The sequence below is a fragment of the Solenopsis invicta genome, chromosome 5 (genome assembly GCF_016802725.1).
Source record: "Solenopsis invicta isolate M01_SB chromosome 5, UNIL_Sinv_3.0, whole genome shotgun sequence".
Taxonomy (NCBI): domain Eukaryota; kingdom Metazoa; phylum Arthropoda; class Insecta; order Hymenoptera; family Formicidae; genus Solenopsis; species Solenopsis invicta.
The window spans coordinates 25,852,231-25,871,310 of NC_052668.1; the positions used below are offsets into that span (position 1 = coordinate 25,852,231).

At 36.6% G+C, this 19,080-nt stretch overlaps 2 protein-coding genes across 3 annotated transcripts in view; one reads left to right on the forward strand and one right to left on the reverse strand.

Moving 5' to 3' along the window:
- The window catches only part of LOC105195378, a 115,105-nt gene extending 96,686 nt beyond the window's left edge, over positions 1–18,419 (forward strand). Inside the window, exon 3 of the mRNA XM_039450075.1 lies at positions 18,287–18,419. Coding sequence (XP_039306009.1) covers positions 18,287–18,391 — 105 coding nt within the window. The 3' untranslated portion in view covers positions 18,392–18,419. The remainder of the gene's footprint in view (positions 1–18,286) is intronic.
- The window catches only part of LOC105195292, a 264,833-nt gene that overhangs the window by 52,115 nt on the left and 193,638 nt on the right, over positions 1–19,080 (reverse strand). For both annotated transcript variants that reach the window (XM_026131018.2, XM_011160664.3), the window contains exon 4: positions 10,056–10,189. In XM_026131018.2, the coding sequence (XP_025986803.2) occupies positions 10,056–10,189 (134 nt within the window). The remainder of the gene's footprint in view (positions 1–10,055; positions 10,190–19,080) is intronic.

Below are 19,080 nucleotides of genomic sequence, written 5' to 3' on the forward strand. Positions count from 1 at the left end.
AGCCCCGTCTCCCACAAAAGACACGGGAATGTTTTTCGCGCGGCGCTTGACGCTAAAAAAAATTTCAGGGCACTGGGCGAAACTAAAAACGACGGAAGTCACGTAACAGAAATGGGAACAATGACTGAAACTACAATCGATAAACCATGCTCGTTGGGTCCACCACTATCTGGGTCGTAAAACTGGGTCAACCGTTTTATCCTCTTGCCCGAGATATCGAGTTACTATCGTGTTTATCGATGATTTCCCAGCGGCGATCGGGTCGACTTTTAAATAACGGAAAATATCGTGTGCCTTCTCTGCCTCGGATCCTATATCGGTTGCGTACCCTTTTTCTTCGGTTTACACGCGTTACTTTATGATATTTCGTAGCTTCCTGCTTGCACGATACGTGACATACTTTATTTCCGATAAATAATTCCTTGGAACATTTCTGCCTCTTTTAACCGTTCGCAAATTTGAAATTGTTAATTTCTCTTTTGCATTTGTATACGGAGAAAAATTACTGCAGCTTTTAGAAAAATATTTTTTTCCTCTCATTGCATATTAAATATTTTGTACGCAAGAAGATATTTCCGTGTAATAACGTTTCCTAAAGAGTACCTATTCAGTATTTTATATTTTTACTTTATAAAAGCAGCATTTAGTAACAAAAATAGAAAGTAAATAAAAAATAAGTAGTATACACAAAAATTCAACAAGTTTTATTTTGTTTTGTGCATGCCATCAGCATTTTTATTTTAAATTGTTATATTTTTATTAAAGGAAAGTTTGTTATTATAAAATATTTTACATTCTTTACAATATTTACAAATATTATTTTAATTAATCGATATTTTTATAAATTTAATCAAGTTTTCTAATTCGTATCACCACAAACTTTATAAAGAAATAATGCTAATGAAAGATTGGTTTGTGACAATAGTAAAACTGTGCAATAAAAATATGTCAGTTACAAAATTAAATTCAAGTTAGTTTTATTTCGGTGTTCTTAGCTTTTCAGTATTGTTATTTATTGATTATTTGAATTTATTGCATATTTGATATATCGCTTTCTCGATAAATCATTAATAAAATAAATATTAGTTAATATGTGTTGCTTATATTTTTAATTACTTTAATTTATGAAATCGATATTTTCGAAAATGATATGATTAATAGATACGCTTTAGGCGACTGGTTTTCTAAATCATGTCTGCTATGTTAATTGAACTTAACAGTTATAAAATGTAGAATTGTAAAAGTGATTTAAAAAATACAATTAAGGTAATACAATATATTTTATTAAATACGTGCAAAATATGATACTTTAACATACTTTTTAAATTATTTTTATAATTTTACACTTTGTATCTGTTAAAATTTACAGAAAAAGAGTGTTGATGTTTCATTGTAACAAGAATAGGGATAATTGTGCATACTTTTTTTATTAAAAAAAATTTTTTTATTATTTCTTTTTATGATAAAACTTTTGTTAATTTTATTATAAAAATTATGTTAATTGTACACACAAGTAACTTTGTATTAAGATCGTAATTTGACGATCAAAATGACGAAAAGATACATTGTTATTTTGTTGAAATATTAACGCAATATTAATGTTATTATTTAACACATCCAGATTACATTAAATTAACACAAAATTTTGAGTGGACCGTTCGGGACATATGATTCATGTTAAATTTAACACAATTTTTTTCAACTGTGTATCTCTCATAGCATGTTACAGAAAAGTTTATAACAAATTAATTTGAGATTACTGAAACAATTAACATGTAATAATAGATGGTTGAAACATCGAACTACAACTTCAGACTTCAATTTATATCCAAAACAGCAGATGCGAATTACAGTAAAAAGTAGCTTAAGTGCTACGCATTTAGCAACTCTCCTCTATATACGCGCGCACATTTTTCCATAAAGGAGCCACTAGAGATGTGCGGAAAATTTTTACAAATTCATGAAACCTCGTGTCTAACCGGCAGTTGTTGAAAGCCGCCGCGCCGGTTCAAGACGCAACGATCTGAAATGGTCTCACGTACGTGGCGGGCTCGTACTTCGCCGTTGTTTACCGGTTGAGTCTCCCAGCGGTGTTTTGATCCTGACGATGCCAGGACTCCTGATGGACCGTAGGGAATTCCGGTCGCTCGCGTTCGCCGAAATAGTAACGTACGGCACATAGGTACACGCGCGTGTAATGGCGAACGTGTACGATCCCCATGGGCACGACCGGCGATATACGCGCGTATACGACGTGACCCCGTGCGAAGATGAACCTCGTGTTACATATGAAGTCGCAGTAATCGAACGCGCGCGAGTGCCAGGGACCATTTTCTCGTCGGCGGATCTAGGAAGCACGGAATTCCCTCTTTTCTTGTAGAAGGCAATTTATAGTCCACGCTTGAAGTCTGGAATTCTCTTGCATGCGACCCAAGACTCGGTTGCATCGCTTGATTGCTACGAAATCAGCTAAGTAAATTTTAGTTCACTCTTTATTTCAGTCGAGAGTCTGAAGGAGGTACTATAGTTGAAAGCTAAGTTTATTTAATTCAAGTCCTATAATCCTTCGTAGCTTCACAATATTATGATTTCGTGCTCCCGTTGACATAAATGGAATTGATGTAATAAATTCGCGAGCGTTGCGGGTTTTTCCGGGCGGACGCCGGAAGAGCCTCGTGATTGATCGAGTACTTCGCGTTATTTCGTACGTCATCCGCGAAGGAAACGCGAGCGACCGCGGAGCGGCTCTTCGAGATGAGTGGCTGTCGCCACTTACGAAGGAAAAATGACGAGGAGATGCGCGAGACGGAAGAGGGATTCGTTCGTGGGGATTTTACGAGGCTCGTAACGAAAAGCGACGGGCGGGCATTTTTCCGCCGGCGATCCCGCGGGTATCGTGCACCGCGGGTCGATCGCCTAATTCTGTTGAACGCCCGAATTCGATCTGCGCTCGTTCGGTGCGAATCGTGTCGGTCTGCCAGGCACCTCTCCGCAGATTCCTCTGGGATCCTTCTCGGGATAAGGATCCGCGCGCGGAGTTACGACCTGCCGCCGAAAATCGTGCCCGATACGAGGGAATCCCTTCGCTCTCGGGGAGAAAAGGGAAGCGGTAATAGGAGAAGAGAGAGATTTAAAATCGATTGTCCTGTGTTTATCATCTTCCGGGATTTCCGCGAAGGCAGGGTCGTTTTATCAATCCCTGAATCTAATCTTGAAATCTATCTTAAAAAGTGGAGGACGCCGGGTAAATCTTGTTCTCCGCCTTCTCGAGTAAGAATATAAGAAAGATTTCGAGAATTTAAATTGTTTCATTTCGCGACGGGCATACAACTCTCCGAGACTCTACCAAAGGCTTGGAGTCTTTATTGCCGAGTTGATGTACGTTAAGATCTGTTCCTGACGTACCGTCGTGGATTTTTAGACATACATCTCAGAATGAGATAATTTAAATTCGAAGTATCGCGGATTCCACGTGAATTTTAATGACGTTCCAAGAGGGTCTGATAACTGACTTCCGAGCATGAGTGACGACGAGTCTCCTCCAGAGTTTCTTCCGAAAGTGCGTGAGCCCGGCGGCAAGGACGAGGAGGAAGGTTTCAGGGTGTGCGGGCAGCATGACGATTGCACCCTTCGCAAAGGGAAGTGTATAAACAGCGTAAGAGGGTTTCTTCCAACAGTTCAAGGAATCGTCCGAGAAGCGACGGACGTAGCCGCTGGGACAATCTAATCTCGGGCGGACTCTTAAATCCGTTCAATCTTCGCTACGTTTCCTGAATGATTCGTTGTAGTCTCTTGAAAATGCGTTTCGGTGTCTACGAAGCACGCAGGAATCCGAGAATTCGCGTAGAAATCTGTGAAGAGAGACCTCGCGGAGCCTCCTCGAAATCACGTTCGATTGCGGCTCCTCCTTTCGCATAAATACATTTATTTTATCATGTTGCGCAGGGAATATAAATTGTTGCTCAAAGGGTCTCTATCTTGCGTGAGGAAACGAAGAAAAATATATATAATACATGTATCGACTTCACGAGTATTTTCGAGGTATTGATCACGCTTCGATAAATTGGTTGTGGTTTAAATTTACGTACAATCAAGAAATTTCTACGCAATTGGAAAATTTGTGTTAGAAACCTATATTGCACGTCTTGAACGGTCCACTCCAATTTTCATATTAATTTAACGTAAGATGAATATGTTAATAAACAACATAAATATTATGTAAAATTTCAACACAAAAAGTGTTGACACTTCGGCACAGCTTGGAAACGAAATATGGAAACATATTTATTTTTCTTTAGTAAAATTAACATTTGTAATACGTTGACACGCATATTTTATTTATTTATCTTGGACTTCACGTTAAAACTACATTATTTTTATGTTATTTGTTTATTCGCTCGTACAGTATGTTATTTTATCACAAAGAAATGTTAAATATCATTTTTATTATAATAGCTGGTTCTCTGTAACACAGTGACAGAATGAGATTCGCCTTCAGAATCTCAACATGAAAACAGAATATTACATCTAGGCACAAGCAAGTGATAAGATTACGTTATTGTTAGACGCTAAAATTTAAAGAACTATCAAATATTGTACTATGTGCAAAATGAAACTAATTCAGAGCAAAATGAATGGATGCTCGTAGCAATGCTGCCAGCTGTCTAGGTGTCATCTTCAATAAAAGTTCGCCAGCAAGTTAGAGCACTTAATAGCCAAGATCGACTGGAGGGCAAAATTAGGCGAGGGGCAAACTTCGGGGGGCTCCTCCCCTAATTGTATTCACAGCGGTAACTTAATGATTTTACACATCGCTGCACGTGGAGGTAAGAACATGATAGGCCATACATCATTTCACGAGGCGGCCCGGGGTGGCGGCGTCTGAATCGTGCCGGAGGAATTATTTCGGATCGTCGGGAAACTTCCGTGCGACTTTAGCGCTCGTCGCTTGAAAAATGGCTGAAACTTGTTCTCGCGCGGGAGCGTAATAATAAAGAAAGACTATTGCCGTTGCGCCGCCGGTCGCTGAAAAAGCGTCGTATCATTCAAATATGGGCTCGCATTAAATTCCCATCTCGCCGATGCCAGCCCCGCCCGTATATCACCCCGCATCGGACGGCAAAAAAAAGACGTGCGACCGACGTCGGATTCGAGCCATTACGTATAAAAAGTGGCGCCCGGGTGCTTTTCACCGTGGCCATATGTCACTATATATCGACCGCGATTGCAGTTTCGGCTCGTATGTTAATAAAAAGGCACGCACACCAACCATTGTGTGTCAGAGCCGGGCCGGGCCGGGCCGGGCCGGGCCGGGCCGGGCTTTACCGTACAATGCGCGATAACTTACGATCGATCCATCGCTCTGCCGAAGAACGCGAAAAAATCTTGTTTCCACTTTTTCCCCCTTCCCCGGAACGAGCGATAAAGTCCGTTCGCATCGATGCCTTTCGCCTATCCTGTACGAGAATCGTAAATTCGAATTATTTGCGAACTTATATCAAGCGGTGCGCGAGGGGCGGCGTAAAATTGCCGTAACAACTGCGTACCGTGTGTATAACGTGTGTAACGCTTGTACGATCGATCGATATATGTGAAATATGAAAAAAAGAATCTCAATTCCGTATATATGTTTTGTGGAGCGGCCGATAAAGTTGCTCTCGATGCTTTTCTCATCTTCTCGAAATCGTAAACTCGAATTATTCGTGCGATATTCGTTCAAATAATACCGCGGGTGACTGCGACATAAAATCGAGAACAGGAAGCAGACAAGGGGAGACTTATCAGAATCACCAACTTTTGTGTATCTTCTTCGAGAAAATTTATATGGAGGGGGTGAAAAAACGCGATAAAGTTTTCTCGATAAAATTGTCTTTTACTATCGGAAAAATGAAACGCCGTTGCAATAAATTTACAAGCACGAGCATTCGCATGTTGCGAATAATTATATCGAACGAAGCGATCTGGCAGCGTAATAGAATAACAAGTATAATTCATCAAACGTAATCGCAATGAGAGAAAAAATTGTAGTGGTGGCAACTACAATCGGGGGACAATCTCATAAATTTATTAATAGAATTATAATATATAGTTAAGTAAACTATAATATATTTATTGCAACTAATTGTAAGTTATTAGTTAAGAGAATTAATAACAAATAGTTGTAATTATATTATATAATGTACTATAATTACAACTATTTTTTTATTAATTCTCTTAACCATTAATTTAATTGTAATAATTATAATAAAATTTACTTAACTATATATTATAATTTTATTCACAATATGGTTGTCCCCTTACAGTTGCCGCCACTACAATTTTTTTTCTCAGTGCGTAAAGCAACAGCTTAGTATTCTTCTATCGATAAATAAAAGTGTTGTTAATTGAAACAACACTTGAAAAGATCAATTAATAAAGATATTATTACAAATAAACAATTAATTAAGTAAATATAAATAACATCTTTTGATACTCGTTAATTAACCCTTTTCAAGGGTTTTTTTTCTGTAGCTTCCGCTACATTCGAGCTGGACATATAATTAATATTATTTTTAATTTTGTTATTATAACTCGTAATAATCGTGTGTATTTAACATAATCGCAGTTTTATAAAATGAAATAAATTTTAGCGGCTTTGAGATATTACTTAACATTGTAAGAAGATTGCACTACTTTGACGTTAATTTAGGCAAATCGAAATATCTAAGCATTTAAACTTTTAATCGAATCATCCGCCGTAATTCTTAAATTCATTTATGAAATTACTCGAACGAAGTTTCGTATTAAAAGACGGATATCTTAAAAGTTGAAAGGGAAAGATCCGGTACTAAATGAGGAATTACAGGATTCTAGATGCGTGATTGCAGAATGATTTAATCAATTTTAATTCGCCATGTTACGACTCTAAAACGTAGTCGCGCGAGGGTTAATCGACCTGCATACAAAACGCGAGCGATTTGCCGTTCTTCTCGGGGCGCGCAGTCCGTTCTAATTTACAGAAACGTCCGCGACAATCAAAGAGTGCCGAGAGTGCTCCGGGCAAAGGAGAGAAATGTACTTTGCCCGCCGCTTTGTTGACGTTTTAACGGAGATTTGCTTTGGATCCGGGAACGGCGATCAATTTGGCGCGAAATTACGCTTTTCTAAGGAACACATTTTGCACATTGCACGACAATCTTTTACATTTCACCGAGTCCGTTCAGCAAACCGTCCGACAGTTCTTTTTTCCCCGCCGATTGTCCCGCGAATATTACTAGTACACCTCGCGCTCTTCTCGTAATATTTCCTTCTTGGTATTAATATTTTTCAGTTGCAAACATAATGAAGTGGGAAATTGTGTGCATTGACTACTCCATGTATGTGTCGATAAAGCGAAAAAGTTTCAAGCTTTAAAATTGTGCTGGTGATTTGGATATGTAAGAAAAAGAATTAGACCAAGTTGTAAACGCACAGCTACGTGCATGTAACAAAATTCTCTCGTTTATTTAAAAATTTCACGTTGATTTTAACGTCAAAGAATTTTCTTTATTTGGAACGCGCTCGCATCGAAACATTTGATCTTCAGGATGCAAAAAAAAATTTGCGAAAGGGACGTGGCGAGACCAATCGAATTTTCGCTAAGGTAAAATTGACTCTAAATTGATCAAAGGATACTGCACGTTTTGACCCACTAATCTCATTAATCCCGCGCATACTTTAATGAGTGAATACTGTACAGGCTACTCGCAATATTCGTTTAGCATATTATCTCGTAACTCGCTCGTGGAGAATTTAAATTAAGAATTAAATTTTATTATAATGTGCGAACATAAAGTTATCATGGCATTATGAAAAATTTGATAGAACTCATGTTGTAATCATTAAACGCGCATTTAGTAGTGTATGGCACGTTTTAGATGAATTCAAATTCACCGATTTCATTCTACCTCATGAAAAAACCATTCACAACGAAGTCCGAATTCGGTCTAAATTTCTAAAAAAGTTTTCTTTAAAGTCATTTTCTAGTTCTATTTAAAAATTGGCTGGTTATCTAATTTGAAGCCTGTTTTCCGCGTTACCAATTTGTCGTAATTTTGTTAATTTAATAATTGTTTAATTAACATAAATATAATAATTGCGTAAATGATTAATTAATATAATTACTTTGTTAAATAATTAAATAATTGTTTAATTAAAATAAATATTTATTAAACTCGTAAAAGAAAATGCGCGCGTAGCACGCGTTGTTGTGTTATATAATATACATAGAAAATTATATTTATATGAATATGTAAATATGTAAAATGTACCCTATATCAAAACTACGTTGTTAAATTCGTAATGTTGAATTGTGCCCTATTTAAGTTTTATTTTAATCATTCTCCATTAAAACTCAATGTGAAGTTAATTAAACTGTAACAATGGAGTTAAACAGTTTAACTCAAGAAATATATTAAATTCGACTCAAATATAATTTATTATTCATTTAATACGTACGTTTATATAAATAATTTTTGAATTAAAAAATTGATGTCTATGTCCAGCAATGCATATTAATTTTGGTATCAGTTTAACTTATTCTTTATCTTTTTCTAAGAACTAGGACAAAATCAAAAGTTAGATAAACCGAGATCAAAGTTAATCTGCATTGGTGGAAATGGACATTAATCATACAAATAGATTAATTACATGTAGTTGCTTGCTTAACTACACGATTTCAAAATAATAAATTTTGACACAAAACGTGTAATTAAGCAAACAACTACATCTAATTAACAGATTTCTAATCTAATTATCAGATTTCTACACACACACACTTGGAAGTTAAAAATAACAATGTTATTCAACTTGAAGAATTGATTTAAATTTATTCAGTTCACGTAAGAACAAAAAAAGGAAGTTCGTAGAAATTAAAGGTGAATTTTTTAAACAAAATTAAGAATAGAGTCTGAAATTGCATCGTTTCCATCGTTCTCCGACTCGCAGTAACGCAAATTTTGCGAATAAACGACAGTGGAACTCCTCGCAGATTTACTCGGATCGTCGTCGTGTCTTATCAGAAACGAGACGAGACAAAATCCTCGAAGAAGGTCTCGCGTCCGTCACGCGAAGCGACGAATACACTAATCGCGCACGAGGCTAGGCCTCGAGGCCTCAACTTCGCTGCCACGGCAGGAAACGAGATTTTCTCTCGACAACGCTGCCGTGCCAGTGTCTCTTCAGTGTCTCTCGCGGACACTATCGCTTTACGCGAAATCAGATTCCGTCGCGAAAGCAGCTTACCGGCGAGATCGGAGTGTATACGCGTGTACCTATCCAGTTCGTGCAGGGCGCTCTCGTTAAGGGCGCATTATTCGTCGACGAAACCGAAGCCGATTTTTCGCTTCGATGAAAAACGTGACGCGAAGTTTAACTATGATATTAGGCAGCTGCTTAACATGTAAAGTCTTAAGTCTTCTAGCTGGTGATGCGCCTCAAGTATGTACATGCATAATTGAACGAACCCTTTCTAATTTAATTTCAAGTTTGACCATTTTTCCGTATGGAATTTAGCGAAAGAGCCTTTTCGCGAGACAATTTTTTTTCCAAATTTTTTTATCTCGAGATGTACATCTTAGATTTCTATGTTACCTTTCTTTTTACTATTTTAATTACAAAATTATGAACTCCTTTATCTCGTCAACATGTAAATTAAAATGTCGATTCTTCGATCGTGCGTTCGATGTGTCTCGGTGAAAGAGTTCAATCTTGCTACATTTTTTTTTAAATTTTTGTTGTCCTCCGATTTTTTTTCCATTTAGAGTCTTCACATATGCATATATTGATTTCTCGAAGCAAGTGCAACGAAGCAGTAGTTCCGTAGACTTTCTTCGTTCCTTCCCCGAAGAAAGACAAACTACGCGGAAGATAAACTAGTATGGCTTCATCTATATAAACTCGCGATCTAAAGAACACGCGAAACCATTTCCCGTGGCCAGGCGAGCACGTACACGCCGTCTCGGTGCAATACACCGGTACAGCGGACGAGGCCTGGGGGAAGTTGACTAGCGCGCCGGGGATGCGGAAAGGTACTTTACCGGTTCGCCGTTGATGGTCCAACGTAGATTGGCCTTAGGCACGGACGGCCAGGCAGTGCAGTTGGCAGTCACGTTCTCGCCGGGGGCGTAGTGCAAGGACAGGCCTGTGATTTCCGGTCCCCTCTCCGGTAGCGCTGCAAACGTAAATTTTCCGTGTGAGGACGTGGCGAAAGTTTTCCCATAAACCAGTTACTTTCCTCCGGTTAGACTCTATAAACTTTCGACTATTACCCGGAGTTCTCCGCGTCCGTACGTTCATTCGTCTGTCTGTCTGTCTGTCCGTTCGTTCGTTCTATCCTCGTCGAGGAAATAGATGGAGGGGAGAGGGGAGGGGAGAGGAAAGCAATCGGAAGGGGCCCTCTCTTCTCGCTTCGCGAGATGCTAGAGTTAGCGCGACGAGTTGAATTTTTCGTGCGTCAACGTCTTTCAGCGCACCGCGCTGCACACATGAGGCAAGCGTGAGACATACGGGGAGAGCGAGAACGTATACACTATCATTGATAAATTTATAAATGGTCGCAACAGCCCTCGTTGAATATTGAATTTAGTCTTTGAGCAATGAGCTGCGAGAATGGAGAGCCTTTTCTTTTATTAAATAAATAATATTCCGATGAAATAAATAAAATTCAGCGAGTTTATTCGCGTTGATGATGAATAATGAATGAACGAGCAGCGTTGAGTTTTACTTCGACATGAATCCGATTACATGTATGGATGATCTCAAAAGGCGCTTTTGCATTAAGTTGATGCAAAAATAATTGCGATTTCTGTCATTTTAAATTTTTGAATGAACTTTTATTTAGCCGTATACATGTAATGTATCATTTCAAAGCGCGATATTTGCTCTATTGATTTATGCTAATAATTTGTTTTCACTATTTATTTTTTTAGACTATTCAACTAAAGATGGAAGAAAGCAAATTCGAGCGATTTTTTCATTCGAGTTCCAAAAGTAGCGGGAATTGCTCATAATATTAATCAAGCATTTGGTCAAGATACCATATTAATTAACGCACAAATTTAACATTGATTCCAAAAATCTTGTAACGAGACAAGAGCCTTGAAGATGAAAAGGCTCCCAAACGTCCTTCTTCCATCTTTAATTTAAAAATAAACAAACAGCGGAAATGAACCACTAACATAAATCAGTCGAGCAAATTTCGCGCTTCAAAATTACATTGCTTGAACGTAGCTGAAAGTTTATTGCAAAATAAACATCACAATTTAAAATAAAAAAAAAACTTCAATTATTTTTGCGTCAACCTAATATTTAGTACTTTCGCACTATTTGCTCAACTGGATGCAATTCGTATTCCCGGTTACTTTATTGAAACAAATTCGAGATAAGTTTCGCTCGTTTTCGCGAGCGCGCCGATAAAAGGGAATTACGAAGGGAATTAATTTTCAATTGAATCGGACACACGCGTGACTCTTTCCGATCGTAATTAAACGAGACGGCTGTGCACGCGAATATCGACCGGCGCCAAATGTCACACGCGAATCGCGGAATGAACGGTCATCGCGTAATTTCGGAAAAGATCGTAGAGTCGGAGGAAAAATACGGGTAATAATACGAGCGTTCTGCACTCGCTTACGTAACAAATGAAATTAGGGAGCAATGGCGGAGTCGATTGAAATGGTTTCGCTTGTGACCGCTGAAGCGAAAAATTACTAAATTTTACTCGCGTTTGACATGGGAGACCGCGTTTGTTTACGGCGGGACAATAGCCAGGAGCCATAATTCTCCGGGTAATTAATCACCCGGTGGACTAATAATTATATATCCAACGTGGTAACTGTTATGCTTTCGAAGTATAATACTATCGCGTAATTTATATACAAGTGCCCAATAGTTTATCATTTGGATAACATAGCAAATCGAATAGATTTATTATTTATATACAAGTCTTTAGACTTCCGGCAATATATTTTTAACTGGAAAATTATTCAATTTGTTGCATAAAACGTGGGAAAAATGGAGAATGATTCGCATCTCTCATCTCTTTCGGCGTTCGCAATGTTACGAGAGTTTGTAAATTTTCTTCATCATAAACGTTAAATCCCGCACAATGATTTAGACGTTATTTTCAAAAATTCATACGCACGCTAATAAAGATTCGCTCTCGCGAGGTAATCGCATGCAGTTCTTCGACTTTTCGTAATGGGCCGGCGCACACGCGCCGATCCACAATCAATTATTGGATTTATCGTGGACCGCTGTCGGTCGGGTGCGTGCTGGTGCGCGCTCGATGTCTCTAATAGCGTTAATTGGCACGCCGGATTATGAGAGACATTCGCGTTCGGGCGGGCGCGACCGAATGCTCAATTAAACATCCGCCCTGTTGTCCGAGTGTACGCGTTGCATCAGCACGTCGCGCTGCAGCTCCGCCTCGGATTCGGTCCATTAATGCCTTCCGCCCTCCCTTCCCCCGAAATATCCGGGGCGCAATTAAAACCCAGAATTTCGGGGCGCGTCACGCGCCGGAAATCCTCCGAGCGGGGCCGCCACCGCTGCCGCCGATTTTGCGTCGGGAACGAGCGCGGAGAGGGCTGGAAAGGGCGTGAAAGGGCGGGCCGCAGAGTAGAGGGAAATTTTCAGGAGATCGCGCGGAAAAGCGCGTTGGAAAATCGTGACGATGCCGGACCGGGAGCATATGCCGCCGAAAGTTCCGCCATCATAATTTCGACGCGCATTAAGCTTGTAATGGAGCCAATTATTTCGCCGAGATGGCCGGTTTCTTCTACAGAATTTCACTCATGCTCGACGAGAACCGACCTGAATTCTGTTAGGATTTAGAAACGTAAATTTGGAGGAAATGGTTATTCAAATTTGATAGCTATATATATCGTTCGCACTTTAAAAGAATCGTTATGAAGGCTTATTAAGTCGCACAAAGAAGATTTGACGAACGACGAGTGGCTGAAATAATTTATAATTAATTAAGACAAAATACACAAGTTGCTTTAAGAAGATTTATTATAGTTTCTTTGAAAACACATGATTTGCGCATGTGTGCTTTAATAACCTAAGGAGAACAAACAAATAGAATCGGTGTTGGTTAGACGTCGATGGCATCTAACAGACATCTGATAGACGTCTATCAGACGTTTATTATTTGTTATTTCTCCCTGAAAAGAATTTTTATTTGATTCTTGAGAAGCGAGTTGATTAACCGTAATATGAAAATTTCTTTAAAAAAGATAACATAAAAAGTATAATATAATAAAATAATACAGGTGTTAATTAATGTTAGTTAATGAGTTTAAATTAATTTAATAAAAATTGGTTTATTAGAATATGGGGTCAGAAAAAACTTGCGCCTTTAGCTTAATAAAAATCCAAAATTTATTTTGACATATGTGTGTGTGTGTGTGTGTGTGTAATGCGGTTCGTTTGATATAATTTTCATTCTTTAGTTCAATATGTCATTGACCTCGCCTCGAAAGTCTCGCTGGTTTCATATTTCCGGCGAGCTGAATGTTTTTTGAAGTTTCGAGCGTCGTAAGGGTAGTCGCGTCATCGGTTTTCACGATGAATCGGAAATAACGCGCGTACCAAGATCGGGAAGAGAGGAAAAGAAATTTGTCAGGATTGCGGAAAGTTGGATAACCTGACGCCCTGCCAGGATTCGAGCATTCCCCATGCTAGCGCATTCGGCCGCGCGGAAAGTATTCCGCTGCAATAACTCCGCCGACAGTGATTTAAGCGCGTAATTACAGAAGGTTATTGCAGCCACAGCACCGGTTTTATATACTTTACTTTTTATGCAGAGTTTAAAATGCATAACGGTTAAATCTCATATTTATATTATACATATATGTATATGTATGTAAACACAAATGTATATGTAAACGTATACCGTTTAAAAAATTACTCTTGTTTCTCACTATAATCGATCGCAAATGAATATTCGATTAACTTAGTATAACGTAATATAACATAATAAACACATCGAAAAAGATTTTTTGAGTCAAAAAATATATGATTCAAAGAAATTTACGCATTGCTATACGGTTAAAGAAAATTCTTTAATTTGAAGAAAATTTTGATGGTTTTTTTATTAGAATTAAAGAAATAATTTGATTGCGCAACGCAAATTTTTTCTTAAATAAAAGAAATATATTTTTAAAACTAGAACAATTAATTTACTTCTTACATTTCTGTTAGTATCGTCTTTGAATTAAATAATTATTTGCTACAATTAAATTAAATTAAAAATAAATAAACTATTTATTCAAATTATTTGTTCAAATTAAACAAATAAAAAATTTATTTTATATATTAAAAAAAAAACTAATAATGCCATTTTTTAAATTAAATAAATTTGATTATCTACGAAGGTATCTTAAAAAACAAAGTTAAAGAAATGATTTTATTTAACACAATTAAAACATAATTTTTTTCTGGGTGAACTAACAGTTAAATATAATTTCAAATAACAAACAACAATAAGTAGATTTATATACAATAAGTAGACAACGCAGAAGAGAAACTAAATAGTCTCTTTTTGCGTAAATAATTTAAATCGTGCGATTTGTTTATTTATATTTAATTCAATGTATTTTTACATAAACTTTTGTCTTATAAAAAGTTGCAAATATAACGTAAAATGGCAAGACGGTACAGTCGTGAGCTAAAAGGTTGCAACACATTTTCTTCGATGGTTAGATGGTTCGATGCTTAATTGGTTGAATCCACAGGTAAGAACCAATGACGTTCGCCGTTCGATAAGCAAGTCTACATTCCAAAAACAATCGAAGAAAATGTGTTGCAACCTTTTAGCTCACGACTGTACAACGGCGGATCTAAGGACGACAAATAGTGAGACGAGAGAAGCAGGAATTTTTGACAGTATCGTTCCGCCAAAAATTCGCTTTCTGCGTCATGTGCTCACCCGCAGTAATCCCGGTATTACATCGTCCCGAACATTTTCTGGTGTAATAATTTCTACGAGAGTTAGGTTCCTAATTGAGAGGGTTGTCGGGAGAAGATAGCCTGCTTTCATATTCCGCGGTAACTTCACGTACAAAATGAAATTGCTTTTTGAAGGCACTGCAATTTATACGGATTGCGAGCTTCGCGGCGTCTCTATAAGGCATGAAATGAATATTAAACTGCGGGCGATTTAATCCAATTAATTCGCCGGCGTAGACCGCGGTCCGCCTAAATCCGCGTGAACGCGAACGAAAATATTGGGAGATACTATCGACGAAGATAATCTATTTGGTGTTGATTTGCACATAAATTTGAAAGTAAAACGATACAACAGGAGATGGTGCACTTGTGTAAGACATTTTAAGATTGAATACTATTTTCTCGCCAGCTGTTTCGACTCCCAAGTTGCCGCGGTACTTTCGCCGTTTGTAGCGACCAACTTCAAACACTCGTCAATTCGCAATGACACGCACTACGGAAGTAATGAAGTCACGTGTCGCTTCTCTAAGTCCTCCACTACAACTGTCTAAAATTTGGTTGGGATTGCATTATCCACTCCGTAGCGTCGTCAAACTGTACATTACTTTTGAAATAGTTTCCATATGTTCGTCGTAATGCCTTATTGTCGAAATGCCTTGCGGAAAATACATTTGCCGATGCATAGTTTTACTACATGTTTTGTGTTGATGTAGGCTGTGTTCCATTAATAACATACGCTACCAATATTGAAAAAGTATAATATAGGTAACGTGAATCATAGATTTTCAATACTGGCAGTGTACACAGTCTACGTCAACAATGCACCTAAATAAAACTGTAGAAATAACACAATTGTGGCCATTGATATAAAAAGACGCAAATTGCAGCATCAAATATGTAGGTGTATACACAAGTTTGCTTAATAAATAAGGGCCTATTTAAAAAAAATTGTTTACTGTTTATATTTTTATATATATTCGGGGTTTTACAGTTTTTTAAATTCAAAAAGTTATAGTTTTATTTATTTAATTTAATTATAGAATTTCTAAACAAACAATATCTATTAACTTTAACAATATTTTAAAATACACAGCCAAGCTATATTATAACACAGATTACAAAATGATTTTTTTTCCTCGTTCTATTAACTTTTTGTACAGATAACAAGCTGTTTCGTAGATATTAAATTTATAATATGACACAAGTTAATTAAAAAAAAACTGTAAATTTATAATTATATTTATTATAAATGATTAAATTATGTTATAAGCGTAAAAAAAATAAAATTAGAGTTGATTTGAATTTGAATCCAAGATCCTTCGTCTTTATACCTGGCACTAACAATAATGTGACTGCTACTTTATGAAATTTCACTTCCGCAATTATTCAGATCAATATCTAATTTACCTAATGGTCCTAAACATCCTATAACATATGTGTATTATAATTATACATAAAAAATGTATAAATATAAATATATAAAAATATATATACATACATATATGTATGCATATGTATGTATATAGATTTTTATCTTTTCAATTTCCTTATATCATTGATCATTATTTTTCCATATTTGCATTTTCAACTTAATAAATTATCTAAGTAAATGGATTAATTTTGAAATGACGTTGTACTTATCAAAAGCGACTTGGCAAGCAATTTAATGTTGCTAAAGTAGGTTTTCATTCTATTTGAAAAATTCACGATGTGCACTCTTATGCGATTGTTTCGCTTCCAGTAAAATTTTACTATTTTTTTTTCCAAAATATTCCGTATAGCGAAAAACTTTAACATAATAAACAATCATAATTGTAAAACGCGTCGAATAGCAGGATGGTGATAATGGAGAAAAAAAACAATGTGCTAGTGAACAACACGCCATCGATAGAATACATCTTACGTCCAATAATGTACACTTCGTGGCTCCTGGGTGCTGGTGTTGCACGTCCGCGAAATTGTTCCAAGGCTATAACGATAACAAAATGCATTGTTTATCTGATTGCGAATACCGTTAACCTGGTGTACACTGTGATTGGGTATTTTAATTATAGTGATTTCTCCACTCTTAAAAGCGACATATTCGAGTTTGCATACATCATGAACATAATAATGTTCCAAGTATCAACATACTACAGCGTTTATCATGGGCTCAGACACTACGAGAAGTGGCCAGAACTGATGGACAAAATAAAGGAGTTTGATCAGAAGTTCAGAAGGCAAACAACCATTAATGATCGTCCTGTAAAAATCATGGAAGCACTAATGCTTTTAACGACATTCGCTTGGTGTCCTGTATCCTTGATTGTACACGTCTTTTATTATTACCTTACAAATCCAGAGAATATTAACTGGGTCATCATTTTGGCTTACTTCATAATAGCCCAGTTTTTAATCAACAGTTTTGTTTTCGATGTTGTCGTCTATGTACTCTATTATAGATTCAAAACGATAAATAAATTGATCGGACAATTGAACAAATCACTGTCCGATCCGTCATGGATCGCGCTACAGATTAGACACATCAGAGAATTGTACACAGGTAAGTGATAATATTATATTTTGTACAGCAATTTGATAGAGTAAATTTACATTGCTGGAGAAATAACTTAAGAAAATCTATGAAGAAATTGTGATGACATGAAGACGTAAATTCTGTTATGAAGGTACTTGTCACCTGGTCAGCATGGTAAACGATATTTACGGCCTTTATCTCTTGCTTTGTTCGGTGAACTGTTTCACCACGGTTGTGACTATACTGCACTTAAACTATATGAGTGTTGTGGAAAAAAACTATTCATATATACTGACGAATAATATCACTTTGATATTGTATATCACGCAATTTGGTCTGATGTGTTGGATTTGCACGCTTGCGCGTCAAGAATCCGACAAGATCGGAAGATCTGTATATGAAGTTGTATTTAATTGCAAACCTGTAAATCTTGATAAGATAAATGGGACAAAAAATCAATTAAATTTTGAGATGCGTTTGCCATTTAAAGAGTCGGACAGCGAACAATATTCTGGCAACGGTTACACTCTGAATTACCTCGTCTTGGAAAATCTCTCGTGCAGAAACTTGGACCGCGAATGTGTTAGAAAAGAGATCAATGATTTTTCGATTCAATTGCAACTCAATCGAGTGACATTTACGGCTTGCGACTTCTTTGAAATCAACAATGCTCTCTTCAATAATGCGAGTATATGATCTATTTACATACTTAGTTTACGTAATTAGTTACGTAATTAGTTTTCAATTACAGTGTAAGTAATAGTTCTTAATGTAATTAAATGATGTAAACTTATTTTTCAGTTTGTTGGGATGATCATCACTTATTTAATAATCTTCATTCAATTCTATCAACGACCCGAAAATCTAGATAAAAACGTAGTAGAACGTTTATCGAAAATATTTTAAGATTTAGAAGCGCCAAATCGCAGAAACATAGGCAATTGATATACTTTGATGATAAATAAAAACTAAATAAATTTTTAATTGATGTACAGTAATTTAATTTTATCTTAAACTCAGAAATTTTTTGACTTTCTGTCTTTTCCGTCATTTTCCGAATTTCCTAACAGCTAACAATTCTGTATTATTAAGAATTAGAATAAAACGAAAAAAATAGCAAAGCAATAGCATGGAAGGCTATAAATACGAATCAAACTTAGTAATTAGAGAATTGTAATAAATTATTAACAAAATAATTTAAAATAAAAATTAAAAATAATGGAATATCTTAACATTTTCTTTAAATCACTTTTAATCGGTTTTCATAAGATTTCAAACAAAAGAAGTTTGCATATGAGACGAAACTAAATTGCTCAATAAAAACTAATATGAAATTATTAATATTTAATTATTAATTTAATGATTAGAAAGGCAATTTTAAAATAAGGAATAATAGAATATATAATATTGAATAAATCGTGGACCGTTTGTGTAAGAAGAAAAGTTTATTCTTGTAAGTTCGGCGGCGGCTCTCTTTACATGACACGTGTAACCGAGATAACAATTAGTAGAGTGTACAGCACAATGACGAGAGTAGAGAGCGTGTGCGCCTCGCGAGAATATAAACGTTTCACAATACAGATCGTCGATCAATT